Raw genomic sequence first — 18,976 nt, 5'->3', positions numbered from 1 at the left:
AGGGTACTGATTTGCCGCATGACACACTTGTGTGTCTCCACGGCCAGCTCTGCCCCAGAGACTGCAGCCCTTGCACATTATAGTAGTACAATCTAGCAGCTGATATTGAGGTACGTGCGTTCTGGTGGGCTTTCACATTCGCTGGACTGATGTACCAGAGGCATATCAAAGTATGCAAAGTACGCTACTAATGCTGTCTCGATGTTAACACAGTGAGAGAGATTTCCAAGTGCAAATCAGGCAGAACTCATCAACATGATCTTGTCATATCAGTGTGTTATACATTTGGATACCTAGGAATATCACAAACTGTTTCAGTTAGTGTGTACCTATTGATCTCTACTTGCTGTAACCCAGTTCTAAGTCTATTCTATACCCCTAACTAAGCCTCATACGGACTTGTGTGGCACCTCTTTCAGCACACTTCTGTCATCAGTAAACATCACAGTCTTTGAAGATTCACCCCATGTCTTTGACAAATCATTTATGTTGTTCAAGAGCAGGAGTGAGTTTAGGACCACAACTTGTGGGACAATATTTATTGATTCCCTCTCTGGACTTGGCTTTATTCCTGTAGTACTACTTTTTACAGTGACCCTTTGTTTCTGTTGTTGGCTTCATCCATACAGTGGGGATACCTTCAAGGCCATAGTTTCCTCTAAAAACTGTTTCTTGTTTAGTTCTATCAGAACCGAGTTTGCGAGATCATATATTGCTTCCTCTGTTGAGAACCCTTTATAGAGAACTTCCTCATAGCATTTTACCACCAAACTTGTTCTATGCTACCTTTTCAAACATTTTTTTTTCAGACCATCTGAATATGAGAGACTGATCTATAATGTAGTATCTATTACTTATCTTCAATTATAATTGGGTATTGCTACTGCATATTTCATTTTTTCAGTAAACAAATATTAACTCTTTGCCCGTTGCACTATGAAATCAGCATAAGATTTGATTTCATTACTTCTGCTGAAATACCACCAAGACCAGAGGAGTTCCTCCATTTCAGTGAATTATTTTTGTGGTCTCATTAAGAATTAAGGGGTAGTTAAAACTGATGCCTGCTGGTGGAGCACAATACTTTTAATTTCCATGTAGCTCCTTTCAATAGGTCATTTATTTTGTCTGCAGCTTCTGTCATAGTTTGGAAGATTCATTCAATTTAATTCCAAGAATTATGATAACAGTGCAGAGTACTAGTTTTGCTTGTAGTGCTCCTTTAAGTTTTGATTCTAGGTAGTTCCCCACAGTATGTAATGTGCTCTTACCTTGGCAGTAGATGCCGTGATCCCACATGTTACCCCCTCTCTTGGTTTCCACTCATTGTCTCTAACCTGTTGTAAAAGGAAAACTGGATTCGTAGTTTTTTAGGAATGTTATGAAAGAACAAAATTTGTTATCTATATGCACTCTTTTAAACTTCTTCCCATGGTCAATCAGTATCCCCTCTCTCCCTAGTGTGACTGTTACAATGATTCAATGAAACTATACTTTTCTCCCTACTTAATTAAATCTGATGGCGGACATTTTTTATTGTTGTTGTTAGAATGTCAGAGATGAGTCTAGCTGTATTAAACTATTTCATCTGCTGTGAACACTCATGGTACAAGGACCCCACCACTATCCTAATCTTTACCCTGTCAATACAGATTTTTCACCTTTAGTGCTTTTGACAGGTTGATGTCCTGTGTTTGTGGATAGTAATATGTATTGAAATTGTGTAAGTGTGACTTTCCACATTTTGACACTAGTAGTACTGTTCCTGCAGTGATGGTCATGAGTAAACAGCTTATATAGCCAAAGATGGCAAAAATCATGAATTTTATGGGTTCTTGCATTTTTGTAACAGCACCACAATCCCTTCTGGCTGAGCTTCCATCACTAGAAAAGATTTGTCCCTTACTTTACATGCTCTGGAATAATGAAGAAAAAAAGACTACTCAATTGTTTACTGATTCTCAATACAGAAAGCTATGTCACTTGTGAACCTGTGCACTACATTCATTAATATTCTTCATTTCAATTTATTCTGCACCATTTTTTTTTCTCATCTTTGACCTACTGTAACATTCTGACATACTTAAGAAATAGGTTTAGTGAGTGAAATAATTTCAAGGATATTCTTAATGTCATAATATTTGTCCCCCTCTCGTGTTTCTGTTTTTAAACCACCACGTTGTGCTGCATAATAAGTTTCTTATGTAACAAGATATTTATCAGTTTATTTACGATATCATTTTCATGCAAGTACATTGTGGATAATTCTTATACATACTTAATTTGATATTTTGTACAAATATAATTACTGGTTATTGTTACATTTTTAATTAGAACAACCACTCTGTGTTTTAACAAACAACACTCTACATAGGTTTCAGTATATGAGGTTAATATACAAAAGTAAAATAAAAATATCTAAAAACAATCATGTTTATCTTCTACCATGCAACAATATTGTTAAGCCTACTATTTAAGCTAACTATTGCTTTCACAAATTGCACACATTGAGAAAGTCATCTTTTCTTTCTAGAAAGTAACTTGATTACAGTTACCATATCATTGTCACGTACTTTGTGCATGCAGAATGCCAAACATTAGAAGTAGCTGCTTAACTTTTAGCTGTTTCTGTTTTGTGACCATGTGGAAGCAATTTTATTCTTAAAGTGACCTAATGATGCATGTGAAAGAAGTTGCTCTTTAGACAGTTTACACAACTAAAATGTGTATATACATTTATTTTGATCAAGACAAATCCTGTCCTAAAACTTAAGTAGTTAACTATTTTGTGTATCCCACTGTGTCTTTAAGACCAGTATTAATGCAATGAGGAAACAAGAAGGTCATTTGTTTTTAAGGATGAAGCAAAACAAAAATTTCATGTCCATGAAGTGACAATTGTTTGGGAATTATGATACCAAGACAGACCTCACAATGATTACATTTTAGAAATGTTGACACATTGAAGAGGGAACAATTTAACAGATAACAATCAGTAACAATGTTTATTTTCATTTTAAAAAGACAAGTATGAATTTTCTCATCAGAAACTGATACTACTCTCCCTCACACAAATTGTTTATATTTATTAATTCTCAATTGAAACCTTGCTTTAAAAATCACCTCAGTAAATAATATTAAATCTTGACTACATGATTACTTAACAGCATAGAGGAGGAGATATATATCAGTTTTCACATATTAATACTTCGTTTTAGTGAAATCATTGGTGTAAATATCTTTTTAAATATCCCAGTAAGTTACATAAATACATTACTGAGGATCTGACAGATTTGCCAGAGCAGGTATTATGTTCTCATATATCTCAATACCTTTCAGGAAAATGCTCTCATTGAGGTATTCATCATGATCATGCAGAAGTACTGGTGTATGATTCATTGGAGAAAATCCCAAAGCTGGTAAGCCAATCTGAAAAGTTACATTAAAATCAATGTGGTTATTAAGATAAGTAATAATCATAGCCCACTTTCAGTTTTACATTTATCAAATATGATTAATATCAGAAGTACAAATAGAAAATTCTCTCATAAATAACAGCAACACAGGCAAATGATTTCTCTCAGTTTAACTGACTAGTAATTGACTCTGATCAACCGGCAGCTTATTTTGGAATTCATGTGAAGCAGTCACTCGAGTTACATCAGGTGGCACATTCCAGGTTTCATTTATGGAAAGAAGTATGTATACATTCAATGACCAGTTCTTATACAGGACCTCTAACTTCTCAATAGATTTACTGTGATCTGACCATTTATTGTGGCCAATGAAAAGAACTAATCCACCACTTTCTGTAGGACTAGAATGAAATTCTATAGCGCTACTCTTACAGAAGTGATCCCACCATGTATTGTATGAACAAGAATAATCAAGAAGAAATTGGCCCTGCAGTTGCTGAGACATCGATGACAATCAGAACATAAAACCCAAATGTGCCTTTATTTACAGGTATGTTATGAGAGGCACTGGCTCCGCTTTTTTCAAAAATATACTTTGGGTGAAGAACCTGGGAGAAACCATATTGGCTTTTGTGAAGCCTGTGTTTGGCGTGTTTTATATTACAACTTACATCCTATGAATAAATGATGTTTGAAAACATCAGCACATTTAGGATTTCCCAAAAAGTAATTCGTACGAGTACAGTTTATCACAATTAACTATAAGGTAATGACTTATCAGTGTTTAAAGCTTTCTGGTGATCTGTGACACACAAGAAAGTCACAATTACAATATCATCATTATGGTGTAGTTACTGTAGACTTGGGGATACGAAACTATAAGTCAAAGTTTGCATTCTGCCAACTGCAAAATGTTTTACTATTCACGTTGCATGTCTGAAAGATTCTGGAGCTTCTGTTGTGACTCGCCGATCATTTAAAGCGCCGCCACACAATTACGTGCGTCCTCTACGTGCGGCGCTGTCTGCCAGCCATGCAGCAGCTGCGCCACCTAAGCGGCCAGCCGAGCAGCGGCCGCTAGACTGGGACTCAGTGCTCATTCGAATGCTAACGTGTACACACGTCTTGCTTGTCAACTTACTCTGTGACTTATATGTGTTGTGTCATTCTGAAATATATGTGTTAAACTTGACGTTATAACAGCTTCTCTTATTAATTTAATAGACAGGTGTTCTGTAATATTTGGTGTTACATACATATGAGAGTGCTCTCTCAAGAGTGAGTTGTCATTGTCAGTAATTTACAAATTAAGCATGAAACAGAAATGTGAGCAAATATTCAAAACATGATTACATGGTAAAACAAACTACCACTCAAGATAAAAAAACAAAGACTGACATGTGAAAAATAAAAGGTGCCAGTCTCATCTGTCTACTAAGTTCACAAGACATTTTACACACTAGCAGCCTTAGATGACTTTTTCCAAATGGGAAACCTTCGATTGAAGAACATATGCAGATGATATATATTCTGTTACTGGTACATGAATGTTTCTGATGGTGTTTTTTTTCTCATTGTTTCAAATGCAAAGGAAGAAGTTCATTTTAATGGCAGTGAATTGCAATTTTTCACAGAAACTAGAGCATACTTTGCACAAGCAACATGCTTATTTACCAACAGGGCAGCTTCTCACTTTCAAATAAAGGAAGGACAGCAATAGTTTGCAAAATTGCACTGAATGCACCAACTGAATGTATAATGAGCTGCTGTTTTAATTTGTCTAGTAGAATGACTACTACTGTCATGACAATACTGTGACAACAGACATTTTTCGGTGCCTTGAAGAAAACCAAACCATATCTTTGAAAGCAGTGGAACAACATGACTTTTCATAACATCCATGTAAATAAAGGTAAGTACAACCCATAATACAACAACTGATGATTTGTTGTCTTCTACAGTCAACTTCATTACTAATAGAGGAACCATGACTTCCTTCAATTATATGGTCTTCAGGTAGTGGAGTTTGGAAAGACAAGTTTGCACTAAAGAATTTTAGACAAACATTTTTCTGACTTTCAAAATGTTAAAATTATTGAAGCGAAATGGATCAAGATAAACAAAATCTTCAGTAACATTGTTTGCAAAATTATAAAATAATTTATTCTTATTTACGTCTTTCTACACATTTGCATGAGATATTATTTATCTTTACATAATGTACCAACATTCCAGATTTAAATGGTTTTATCTGGATATTTTAAACAGACTCATACAGAATCATAATCTCTGGACACACTACAGGCAGTGATAAAACTGAAGCTATTTATTTATTGTTCAGGTACTTCAGCAGTTTTTTTTTTTCCTTCTGTTTCCAAGCCTCTTTCTCCTACTGTCCACTGTGTGTCCACTGTGACTTTCTTCAGTTTGTCATTCCAATGGTCAGGTGGCCTGCCTTGTGATCTTTTTCTTTCTCTGGGGCTCCACTCTAGTTCTGCTTTTGCCCATCTTCCATCATTTCTTCATGTGATATGTCCTGTCCATTTCCTTTTCCATTTTAGAGCCTTTACACTTTCTGCATATATGATATCTCAGTGGCTTTTATCTGCATAGAAAAATACAAAAGTGAATTACTAATTCAAAGAGCGGTAAAGCAGGGTGATCTTGCAACACCAAAACTATAGCTGTCCTAGCTATCCTTGAGAAAGCTATGACCAAAGTTATTTGAAAAGTCAAAAGAATTACAATATATGGGGAAAAAAGTCACTAGATTTGTGGATGATACAGTAGTCCTAGCCAGCATCACAAGACAACTACACTCCTCTATAACAGATTTATCATATAGTTGTGAGAACTCCTGTTATTGATCTTATGTCTTCATTTCTTTTCCAAATCTTGTTAGTGAGATCTAGGAATTTCCTTTCCCTAGCTCCCTCATCTGCTCATAGTTCACTTTTCAAAAACTCATTTAAATTCCAATTTCATAGCTCTATGTTATTATTGGAAGAACACACTGTTCAAAAACCACCTTTTTTTAAATTGCATATTACATATGGAAACAATTGTGTTTCTTACATCTCTTCTTGGCCATCAATTAACTGTTCAGATAAACATTAACTAACCTTTTTTTAAATAGTTCTGGTTTGTTATTATTTGTCTTGTAGTTACCCACTTGTTGTGCATAGTATTTGATTTAGACAGATTTATCTTAAGGCCTTCTTTTTCACAACTATCTGATAAATCCTTTATAGACAATTGCAGTTTCATTGTATTGTTAGCTAGGACTACTGTATCGTCTGCAAATCTAAAGTCAGTGAATCTTTTCCCATTCATTTTCATTCCCCTTTCTTTCTAAAAACTTTGTGTCATAGCTTTCTCAAGGGCAGCTATATATAGTTTTGGGGATATAGGATCACTCTGCTTTACTCCTCTTCAAATGATATCACGGATGTTACATACAATGTTTGTGTACTTCATGGCTACATTCTGTTCAGCCAGAGCATGCATAATTGCAGTGTGGCTGACAGAATCAAAAACCTTTTCAACGTCTATAAAGGCTATGCATAGTGATATTTCATATTCATTGGTTCAACTAACTACCTCATGCAGGGTGATCGCACACTTTTACTCGGGCCCTGAGGATGCTGGGAGCAGAAGACTGGGATCGCCTCATAACATTGGCTGCTAAAACAAACCCTGCCACCTTCTCCCAGAGCACCCAGCTTACAGCCTATAAAAGGAATGAATGTGTAACAGGTTAATGCATTGCAGAAGTGACATGAAAGTTAATAGTGTGTCACTAGCTGGAGCAGGTACAGCCTCTTCACTCATTTTTGTAAATAATATTAAAAATCACTATGTGCAACAGCACCCCAAATCAACAGTATATTCACAATTGCTCCATGTTACGGCGCACAATACTGGTACGTAGCAAATGTTGGCAGTGATTGTACACATTCTGGAGCAGCACAAAGTCAGTCGACTTCCACTGTTCGTAGAGGGGCCAACTGAATGTGAGCAATCAAATCAGTATATAATCAATTGTTATACTCAGTGTGGCATCCAACTTGTTCTACAGTTTGTATATTTCCACAATAGCATTGATGCAATTTATCAAGACTTTAGTCAAAACTTTGTAGATAAAAGGGAGTAAACTGATGGAAGGAAGAAAGGAAAACTAGGGTTTAATGTGCCATCAACAATGAGGTCATTAGAGGTGGAGCACAGGTTCTGACTTATGTTAAGGATGAGGAAGGCAATTCACCCTGCCATTTTGAAGGAATCATTCCAGTGTTTGCACAGAGCAATTTAGGAAAGTCACATAAAGATAAATCTGGATGGCTGGAGGTGGATTTACCTGCCATCCTCCCGAATGCAAGTCCAGTGTGATAACTACTGCACCTCCTCACTCAGTCAAGTGGAATGATGGGCTGGTAATTCTTGAAATCATGAATACTTGCTTTTTGTGTAGAAGGATTATTCCTGATCAGTTATGCACCCTTTATGAGTAATAATTTCTATTCTTTTTTTACCAGTCAAAAGCTTTAACTTTTTTCCAGCCCCTTTTGTTCTCTAGTGCTAATTTTATGGCATATTTGTTTTATCTTTTTATATCTGTTTTTATTTTCTTCCTTGTACACTTACACAGTTCTGAGTATTCTGTCATGCCAACACTTATTTAAACTTTCACATCTTGTCCTAGCTATAAACTTCCCTGGTAGCTTAGTAAATTTCATTGGTCCCTCTATTCCTCTTGTTGTTTTCATTATCGTTTCAACTAGTTTTTCTTATGCCGACTGTTTGAATCTCATCTGAAGAGAGTTTTGGAATTATCTTCCTTTTTCACTTAAATTAACCATGCTTATAATTTCTTATTTTCACTTATATTAGTTTCCTTCTTTCTTGTTGGATGTTAGTCTAGTTTCACTTTCACCAGTCTGTGGTCACTACCAGTATTAAACTGATTTTAACTGGTACATCTTTGATTGTTCTGTTTTGCTTTAAAAAATATAATATGTTTAATTCAGAGTCTTGTGATTTGAACTCTTACAGTGGCACGAAACACCACTGTAGATTTAGAGTGTACGTCCTGTTACCTACAAGTATGTTCAACTAATAAAACATGAGCAGCTGGAACAGTAAATGGTGTATTGCCTGTAAAGGTATATGCAAGTTTCTCTTCCAGACAGGTATAGTTAGGAACAATAACTGAAAACAGACTGAAAAATAAAATAGATAATTCTTGTCAAGTCAAATTCTTGTAGCTTTGTGAACTTTCAGATTACTGTTGGGCATCATTTCTTGCACTAACTTTGGTTAGACATGATTCTAAACATCCTCTCCTTCCAGAAACTTAATTTTTGAGAGCCTTCAGCAGAATGGTGACTGTCTTTGCTTACCACTATATACAAATTATCAACCTAGCAAAACAAAACACTCTCATTAATAGAGTACACTTGAGTACTTGAAGTATTTGGTAACATTCTGTTTAAGAATATATCTGATTAATGGAAATGTTATCCTGCATAATAAGCAGTCAATGCATAACAGAATTTTACTTATTTACCCCTCTAATATATCGGCTGTCTGTGGCTGCAGGAAATATTTGTGGCACCAATTTGAGGTTCCTGAAATAAATAGAACCACACAGTAAATGCAAATTATGCTAAAGACAAGAACTAAACAGCACTCAACTAAATTTAATGGTAATGTTTATTTAACTCCAAATATGAGTACTTTGATGCCAGATTGATCATAAGGATGACAATCAGAAGGGTAAATTCAAGTAGATCCCTTAATACAGAGAGAGAAAAAAAAAAGAAATATTTTGAAATCCAAATGCACACGAAACAATGGAGCTTACAATTTTATACACAAATTCATGAAATATTTTTTCAAACCAACATGCATTCACATCTTCTAAATGTGAGTGAAATGTTAATATCACCAGCAAAGAAATATTTTCCTTTTAATGTTTTCTGAAAAATCACTGATTTTCACAAAGAACAACACTGGTCATAACAATACACTGAGGAACACACATTTTACTGCATTTTGGATTTGATGAAAGTGATTTTTCATGGTATTTCTTATTTGAGGTTTTTGTTTTCTGTGTCCTTTTTAATTTCAGATTTATTAGAACCTTTTCTTTGCTGTTTCCTACAATCCTAGCTCCTTTGCTAAAATTTTATAGTTAACAATTCCACAAATTTGAGCTGTTATTGCTATAGTAGGAAAGTTGTGGTAGAGTGTAAATATTTTGGGAATAAAGACCACTCACCAAAAAAAACAAACTTTCCTACTATAATAATAACAGCCAAAGTCTTTGATATTGTTGGCTGTTATCATGGTATGTATGACATCATTCAGAAAATTTTAGTAGGAAGTACTTTAATCTGTTTCTTTTAAGACTCCAAAGAACTGTTACAAATACCTACTAAAAGTAATTTTTGCTTCATTTACCAAAATTACAGCACTAGTAAGTCAACTACACTACTTTTACAGTAAATATATTATTTATCAGCATTCTAACAATACTGTGCATACTTATCATTCACTATGCTACATTGTATAAAATATCCTTATGTTGCAGTATTCATGTCACTTTTATCTTTGTTACTGCCAGTAAATCTGATAACTGTAGAATGATTTCTGTTATAGAGGTTCTGTTTTATATTGATAGTATTCTCTTTAAAAGTCTGATTCAAGAGTGCTTAAATTTCTTCTGTATTTTGTGTGGGTGGTGCAACTGTTTATAACACTTGTTCTGTCGTCATATGACAATATCAATTTGTCTACTAAAAATGCAGTTGCTTGCTGCTGTCTCCAGGTATCTGCCTGACATTTATATTGGAGCTTTTATTACATCTTTATATCTGATCCTGACTAGGTTACTTACTACTAATTAAACTTCTCAGATTCCAATCTCCTCATCAGCATAGCACAACAACATAATTAGTTTTAAACATTACTTCTGAATTTTTAGGCTCTGTTACAGTCCAAAATACAATCTGAACTGCTGGTATTGTTTTTGTATTTGATATTCACAGCAAATTAATGAAGACACTGAATTTATACATAGCTATGCATATCTAAGCCTAATGGAACTGATGTGCATCAAACAGGGCCAACCCCAGAAGTTACCCAACAATGACTGATTTTCCTATACAGCCCCCCCTCCATACAAAACCACCATCCTCGTCAGAGCACACCTCACCTTTAACTTAGGTTTTGTTACAGAAATTTACATTATCCTCACAATCCAGATAATTAGCCCTAGGGTAAAGCATACTTTTGTGGCATAAAACATTCCACCATCATGACCAACAGGTGGTCGCCCAAATATTCCCAGCGTTTATGGCAGCAGAAGGGTGGCAATACTGGGCAGTCCCTAATGCAGGAACTCTTAGTTTTCCAAACATACCCCTTTCCAAGACTAACCAAGTTTTAGATGTATGATATGTAGATCATACACATAAATTTAAAAAAAAAGTGAAGTAATCTATGGCTAGATAAAGAAATCAATACATGTGCTGCTCCTTTCTAAATTCAAAGTTACACTTTTACCTATGAGAACTGTTTCATATTATCTATACGCAAGTGAAATATAATCAAAAACTCGTTTGTGATATCTAAGTACAGGTATTTTTTTTTTTTCTTTTTCAAAAATTTATTCTAGTTTGCAATTACAGTCTCTTTGCAATACTACAAAAATAAATGCACTTGATATCAATAATAATTCCATGTTGAATTTCCAGATTAATAAGTAAATGTACATGCAATAAATGTAGAACTTCAGTTTTGAGTTTTTAATATGCAGATGTTGCTTGTTAATAAAATAAGAACTCTTCTATAATTTTCAAATATTATGAATGTGTTTCTCAAACATTTTCTCTAGAACATTTTGTTAATAAAATTGATACTGACTTATTGTCATGTCACATACTCACATTTTGTCACATTCAGCTTTGAATGCCAACCACCATGGATTTGTATTGTCCAGTTTTGTTGCATCAACTAGTGGACATTTTTGTTCATACTCCACATATATTCCTTCTCCTGCCTCTCTACACCACTTGTTAACCATTTCTTCAAACTCTGTATGTGCAACATCAAGAGCCAATCTTACATCAAACACTACTGTCAACTCAGGTGGGACAACATTTGACTGAACTCCTCCCTGTCACACAAACACATTAGGTAAAAATGGGATACACCATAACAAGTGTTACAAGAAACTTGGTGCATAACAATGTCTTAAGAATGTATTCTTTAATATTCTGTACATTCATTTTATCACAATCATCTATTTAGCACCTTTTCCATTTGCTGTAAACACTTAAATTTAAACTAGACCAAATATACTTCTTACCGACTTAAACTCTTCAGATTTACAGGTTTTTACAGTGTTACATAAATTCTGTGTCACCATTTGTTTATTGCACCCATTAAATCTGAATGTGAATTTTTATTGTACCAAATAAAAAGTTTCTGCAGCTTCTACAAAACTATTCAAAACCTCAATTTTATCATAGTGTTTGATCTGCATTTCACACCACAGTAACCTTTTTAGATACATTTATCATGAATATATGTGGGTGACACATTTCAGACTGTGACATTTCCTTTGAATGGGTTGATTCAGTCTGACTGCCAAAAACACATACCTTTTTTTGCAACCAATGTATTTGTGGTAAACATATTTGCTCTTGTACCAAATTTCTCAAAATCTATACTGGTAGTCTCTCCAATGTTTTACTCTACTAAAGCCACTAGCCCACTGACATCCAGAAACTAATCACTCCCTGCCATTTCCCCCTAATGTCTTCCAACTACCAAGTTCCTGGTATCAAATCACCAGATGCAAACTGCAAACATGAGCTACAAGGCTTGGATCTACTGCTCCTATAGAACTGCATCTCAAAGTTGCACACAGAAATGAGATTATATGTATTGTAGTAGTTACAAATTTTCAAGCATAATAATTTTCAACAAAGTGTCACACACAATTCATTCAGAACAGTTATATTTATAGGACAGTGCTAAAAATTTGACTAAAATGTAATTACTCCTGCTCAACTGAAGGAGTCATAAATCAATCATTATAAAAACTTTTCATAACTGGAAAGACCTTGTGTTCATGTATGTGAACTGTACAAAACTTTAATTGCTGTACACTCTGATACGACCAATTGTAAAGAAAATTCTGAAATTTCACTAAATGTCCTGATTGTGATCCAGCTAGCACAATAATGCACATGAAAATCTGGCAAGCAATAAGCAGGCTTTCTTTCAAGAGTGATAAGTACCACTGCTTCTGTGGCTTGCTTACTTCCCTGACATATCTCCCATTTAATGTGTATGGATTTGTCTATTTGGTAACTAGTCCATCATTATCCTCCAGTAACCACTAATGCTACATTTTGAACTTGGATATTAACCATGTAGAAGCACACTATCCAACATAGATATTAAAGTCAGCTTTAATTGAATGTGACAATGTTTAAGCGATCTTTTTACTGGAGATATAATTTTTCACAAACATTATTGTAGTTTTATATTATTCATTACACTGTTATTATGTATAAATTACGAATTACATGAGCAATATATTACTCTGAATAAATGTTGTGGAAATTTAGTATTTGTTAAGAACCACATCCTCTGATATGTTTAACATAGTGAATTGAATGCTTATGCATTAAAATATATATACACAAGAATAAAGGAAATGCCAGATATTTTATGTGATGTGCTTACCTATAGGTACTATCAGATAAAGCATGAAACAGATCACAAATCACTTTAGTTTGTAACAAACAGCAGGATAAAGTCAAACTATGTCAAAAACAATGTACTATCCTCATGCAGACATTAACTGCTGTATCTTACTTTTGCTATAAAGACCAGTGTGATACTTCACAAAATTAGTTAACACTCCAAGTGTAGGTTACTGATATGCTTTTCTGCAGAGTCCTGATTATTTGTTTAATGTAGTTCCTTGTGACTGCCCAGTCATAATACTGCTTAATCATCAATATAAACCTCCAAAAAATTTACATCAATGCTTTTATGTATTTCAGCTACCTGTTCTATGTCCCATAAGGTCCACTTCAGACGTTTCAGATGACTGACCCATTGGGCTAAATGATTCCAAGCAAAAGAAATGTAGAATGCATACTAGAGCATTGTTTACAATGATAAAAGTGAGGAATGTTTTAAAAACAAGACAAAAACAACTGTTATAGAACTAATTAACATTAATTCCCACAGGTGACAGTATAAAACTGGATCTGGAAAACATTAACTCAAGCCTTCAAACTGTTAAGAGGCTTAAGATAAAGGTAAGAGATAAAATCCCAAAAACTCATTTCAAGCAAAATAAATTTCCATTTTGATACATTGTGTAGTTTAGATGATAGAGCCTTGTTTAAACTGGGATTTTTTTAAAATTTCCCTGTTTATTTATGAGTGTGATAATGTTGATCAAGTGGAAAAGCTAATAGGCATAGGTGATAAATTATTTAATATTATTAATGAAATTGGTTTGGAGATAATTGTTCAGAGAAACTCTAAATTGTCAAATGACAACGGTACAGATGCTCACAGTGTTCATAAATGGTGAAAGAGGAAGAACACACACTTTTTAAGATAGTATATCAACATATATACGTATAAAAGTTGAGCTTGAAAGGAGAAGTAAGAGTATATTCTAAAGCAGTTTTCCTCTAATTAGTAAAGAGTTCCTTTTCAACATCACTTTGATTAGATTAGATGTACTTCTCATTCCAACAGATCCATAATAAGATTTTCCAGGATCCAGATTGCATCACAAAAACAAGAATACACAATAAATATTTACAACAACAAAAAAAAAAAAAAAATATGCTGTGCACCTTCCACTTATACTATGTGAAATGGTCATAATGGATGTGGAACAAGTAAAAAAATTTAACAATTTTCATTTAAAATGTAATAAACTTCTTGTCATAACACATGTAAATGTTCAATACACTCAGGTGCATATGGTAATTGTTATGTTATTGTAGCCATACATCAAAAAACAGAAAAATCATTTTAGAACGCTTATTTACAATGCTCGCATTACTGTACTGAATTTGTACAGAAGTCAGATTGTAGTTCTGCGCGCATTATTTGATATTATTAGCAACATACACACATTAGTGTGCACAGAACCACTGTTTGCATTGCACCAGACTTTTGTTTTGTGTTTCAGGAGTCACGTGTAGTGGTTACAGCCCCTAGTTGAGCAATAACTTTCATAACAGCAGCGGCAGCAGCAGCAGCCGCCGCTAATCAGAGCAGTGCGAGTTGACACAGCTTCTCGTAACAAGTGGTTTATTTTAAATTTTGTTAGTGTTATTTAGCATCAGTCCCTATATTTCATACATGTTTGTGTATTTATCAGACACAGTTCCACACTTCCTTAGCTGTATAGTTCATAGAACTGCTGTTTGCATCACGCCTGTGATTTGTGTTTCAAGATCCACTTGTGGTAGTTAGCTCCACCAGTCGAGTGATAACTCTGATACTAGTAGCAGCTCATCAGATTTTCAAACAAAACTTAAGTGATACAGAAATGCTTTGAGAATTCAAATAGGAATTCCTGGAGGAAAGACAGTGTTCTTTTCAGGAAACACTATTAAAGGAATTTAGAGAACTGGCATTTGAAGCTGACTGCCAAATGAGTCTACTGCTGCCGACTTACATCGAGCGTAAGGACTACAAAGATAAGTTACAAGAAATTAGGGCTCATACAGAGGCATACAGACAGTTGTTTTTCCTTCACCTTGACTGCAAGTGGAACAGGAGAGGAAATGACAAGTAGTGATGCAGGGTACCATCCGCCACGCCCTTTATGGTGGCTTGCGGAGTATCTATGTAGATGTAGATATAGATGTACTGTGACTTGACACAAACTCTCATAAAAAGCAACTTACTTTACGTCTCTCTCTCTCTCTCTCTCTCTCTCTCTCTCTCTCTCTCTCTCTCTCTCTCTGTGTCTGTGTGTCTTTATCAGGCCATCTTTAGTATGGATAGGAACTGTGATTGCTGTGATCAGATGTGAACTGAGTTAGTCACCCTTTGCTCATAACTCCAGGCAATGTTGGCTTTGGTCACACAGCTTGAGGCTGCTGCCAATGGGCTTGATGGTGGGGGGCCAGATGGGCAATCCAAAGGACTAGAGTGGCCGCCTCAGGCTTTGATGTTGATCCCTTATCCATGGTCGAGTGGTAGGTCATTCCAATTTGTGGCCGGCAGAGAAAGATTTTCCGAGGGGCCAATCGGAGGGCCTTCCTGGTTCGTCTGACGAACTGGTTTTGGGCGCCGTCTGTGGCTGACAGAATCCGTGAGCCAGATGAAGTTGCTCGCCCTGTTCCAGAGGAATCCTCTCGGCCTGTAAGGTCTTACCACTGATGGGGAATGAGATTAATGGCAGTTAGGAGCTCCAATGTTAGACACATAATGGGGCCTCTTTGGGATATGGCTACAAAGGAGGGGAAGGAATCCAATGGGAACTCTGTGCACATACTGAAAGGAGCAATTACAGATGTGGAATGATTGCTTCCAGATGCCATAAAGAGCACAGAGTGCAGCCAACTGCAGATGGTAGCTAATGTTAGCACTAACGATGTGTGTCGCTTTGGATTGGAAGAGATCCTCTCTGGTTTCTGGTGGCAAGCTGTAGAAGTAAAGTCTTGTGGTCCTTTGGGACAGAGCCGAGTGCAGGGTCTGAATCAGAGGCTCAGGCGGTTCAGTGACCGTGTAGGTTGCAGATTCCTTGACTTGTGCCATAGGATGGGCGGTTTCTGGGTTCCACTAAACAGGACAGAAGTCCACTATATGCAGGAAGTGGCTGCACGGGAAGTGGGGTCTAGGTGGAGGGGACTGAGCGGCTTTTTAGGTTAGAGAGTCTCAGGGAAGTGCAGGAAGGACTTTAATTTCGAACAGTGCAGGACGAACACAGAAAGACGGTACACAATCAGTATTGCAGTCGTAAACTGTCGTAGCTGTGTTGGAAAAGAACCAGAGCTCCAAGTGCTTATAGAGAGCACTGAATCTCAAATTGTTATAGCCACGCAAAGCTGGTTGAAGTCGGAAACAGTTCAATAGAAATTTTTAGAAAGGATGTAACAACACAGCTCAGAAATGACAGATTAAATACCGTCGGTGATAGAGTGTTTATTGCTGTCAGAAGTAGTTTATCTGGTAGTGAAACTTAAGCAGACAGTTCCTGTGATTTATCTTGGGCAGAGCTTATACTTTACAACCAGAACAAATGAATAATTGGTTTCTTTTGCCGACCCGCCCCCTCCTCCTCCTCCTCCTCCTCCTCCTCCTCCTCGACCCGTATTGGATGATACACTTGCTGAACAGCTCAAAGCAAATCTAAGTGTCACTTCAAATAGGTACATAACTCATACCATTAAAGCTGATGGTGATTTCAATCTATCCTCAATATGTTGGAGAGAATACATGTATAAAGTCGGTGGTAGGCATAAATCGTCGTTCGAAATCTTACTGAATGCCTTCACAGAAAATTTATTTGAACAACTAGTTCAGGAGCCACATCGAAGTGTAAATAGTTGCGAAAACATATCTGATCTCTTAGCAACAAATAATCCTGACCAAATAGGGAGCATCATGACAGATACAGAGATTAGTGACCACAAGGTAGTTGTAGCTAGACTGAATACCGTAACAGCCAAACCCCGCAAAAATAAACGTGAATACATTTTTTTTAAAAAAAGCAGATAAAAATTCGCTTAACAGTTTCCTACTAGACAGTCTCCAGTCCTTCCAATCCGATTATGTAAGCGTCGACTAGATGGTGTTTAAATTCAAAGAAACTGTATCAACGGCAACTGAGAGGTATTCCAAAATAAGAGATGGTAATATTATCCCGAAATAAGAGATGGAAATAAGAGATGGTAAACAGGCCATAACATTATTGCAGAAGCAACGAAAAAAGTTTAAAAGAATGTAAAATCCTAACACTGACGAAGTTTTACAGAGGCTCGAAATTTAGCGCAAACTCAATGCGAGATGCTTTTAATAGTTTCCACAACCAAACTGTCTCGAAATCTGTCAGAAAACCCAAAGAGATTCTGGTCGTATGTAGACTAGCGGCAAGACGCAATCCATACTTTCACTTTGCTTTAGTGACACTGTCATCAATAACGTCACCATTGTCATAGCAGAGTTACACTGTTTTCCGAAATTCCTTCACAAAAGAAGATGAGGTAAATATTCCAGAATTCGAATCAAGAACATCTGCCAACATGAGTAACTTAGAAGTAGATATCTTCGGTGTAGTGAAGCTGCTTAAAAAACATAAGAAAGGCAACGCTTCCGGTCCGGACTAAACACAAATAATTCTTACTACACATTTTAAGTAAATATAATACTAAATCAACAGGACCATCCTCTTAAGAACATTATTTGTCTGTTTTACTGACATGTTTATTTACAGATGTGCTGCATTCACATGAATTTCCTCACGTATTCTGAAAACAAAGTGTCACAGTTGACATGTGACCATGTTTCATACTTACACATTTCACTTTATATTGTTCGGAATCAAGCGTCGTTCCAACACAGATGGCATTTAGTCACCTCTTTAGTGATGATGGCAGCATTAAGCATAGATCTGTGTCGTCCGCTTTGACCTAAGAATGCCACAACCTGAGCTGAACTGTCTGCCATGTTTTCCCCAAAATATAAGATATTAATATTGTCACGTAGAAGAAGGTGTAATTAGATCAATGACGAACACTAACTTCACTTAACGAAGGTTTATTCAGCACTTGCACATACAAGAGCGCGGAGCGAACTGCCTCCGGCCAGAACACATACGGTATATATACAGCTACAAAACATTCCAGTACAACGAGTCTTCACATTTGTGGATACTTCTAGAATGTCCTCAAACCGAATATAGAAATTAAAATTTTTCAGTTCAGTTGAGTTTTGAACGCACGACACTCCGTGCAAAAGTTTAGTATCATAACCACCATGGTGCTACTCAGCTATTTCTGCGACATTGCTCCCTCCTGAAGAGAACAGCGTCTCGGTGTTGTGTCCTCTTAGTCCGGGCACGAGTCATCGGTTCTGCATATTCTGACTCCCGATGACTAATGCTCACCCTGGCGGTGATCTTCTTAGAACTTCCCTTGCCGCTACGTTCTTCGTCACCTTTCCGCTTGTTGCCTGTCGCTGGAGCTTCGAATTTACCCTGGGTTGCTGGATCCTTCATTCGAAGGGCGTGGACCGTATCTCTGATCTTTAGTCATCTTGTGTCGGGGTCGAAATCTTCAACTTCATAAGTAACATCAAAACAAACTGTCTCACAACCTTATAAGATCCAAAGTAGCTCCCGAGGAGCTTCTCAGAGAGACCAACCTTCCGAAGATCCAGACGACGTCACCAGGCTGGTAGAAAACAGGGCGGTGGCTCGGGTCAAACCTTTGGCGATCGTTTTCTTGAGCCTGCAGTGTGCGGAGTCGAGCTGATTGCCAAGCTTCCTCAGCTCTGGTTAA

The 18,976-nt window shown here is 36.3% G+C and overlaps 1 protein-coding gene across 1 annotated transcript in view; it reads right to left on the bottom strand.

Moving 5' to 3' along the window:
* Window positions 1-2,252: 2,252 nt before the first annotated feature.
* LOC126470113 (aminoacylase-1A) overlaps window positions 2,253-18,976 on the bottom strand; it is a 119,850-nt gene continuing 103,126 nt past the window's right edge. The window contains exons 6-8 of the mRNA XM_050097718.1: window positions 11,366-11,595; window positions 8,983-9,043; window positions 2,253-3,429 (exon numbers count right to left, since the gene is read on the bottom strand). Coding sequence (XP_049953675.1) covers window positions 3,274-3,429; window positions 8,983-9,043; window positions 11,366-11,595 — 447 coding nt within the window. The 3' untranslated portion in view covers window positions 2,253-3,273. The remainder of the gene's footprint in view (window positions 3,430-8,982; window positions 9,044-11,365; window positions 11,596-18,976) is intronic.

Source organism: Schistocerca serialis, chromosome 3 (assembly GCF_023864345.2).
Source record: "Schistocerca serialis cubense isolate TAMUIC-IGC-003099 chromosome 3, iqSchSeri2.2, whole genome shotgun sequence".
NCBI lineage: Eukaryota > Metazoa > Arthropoda > Insecta > Orthoptera > Acrididae > Schistocerca > Schistocerca serialis.
The sequence above is the reverse complement of the archived record's forward strand: the minus strand, read 5'-3'. Positions and strand labels throughout refer to the sequence as shown.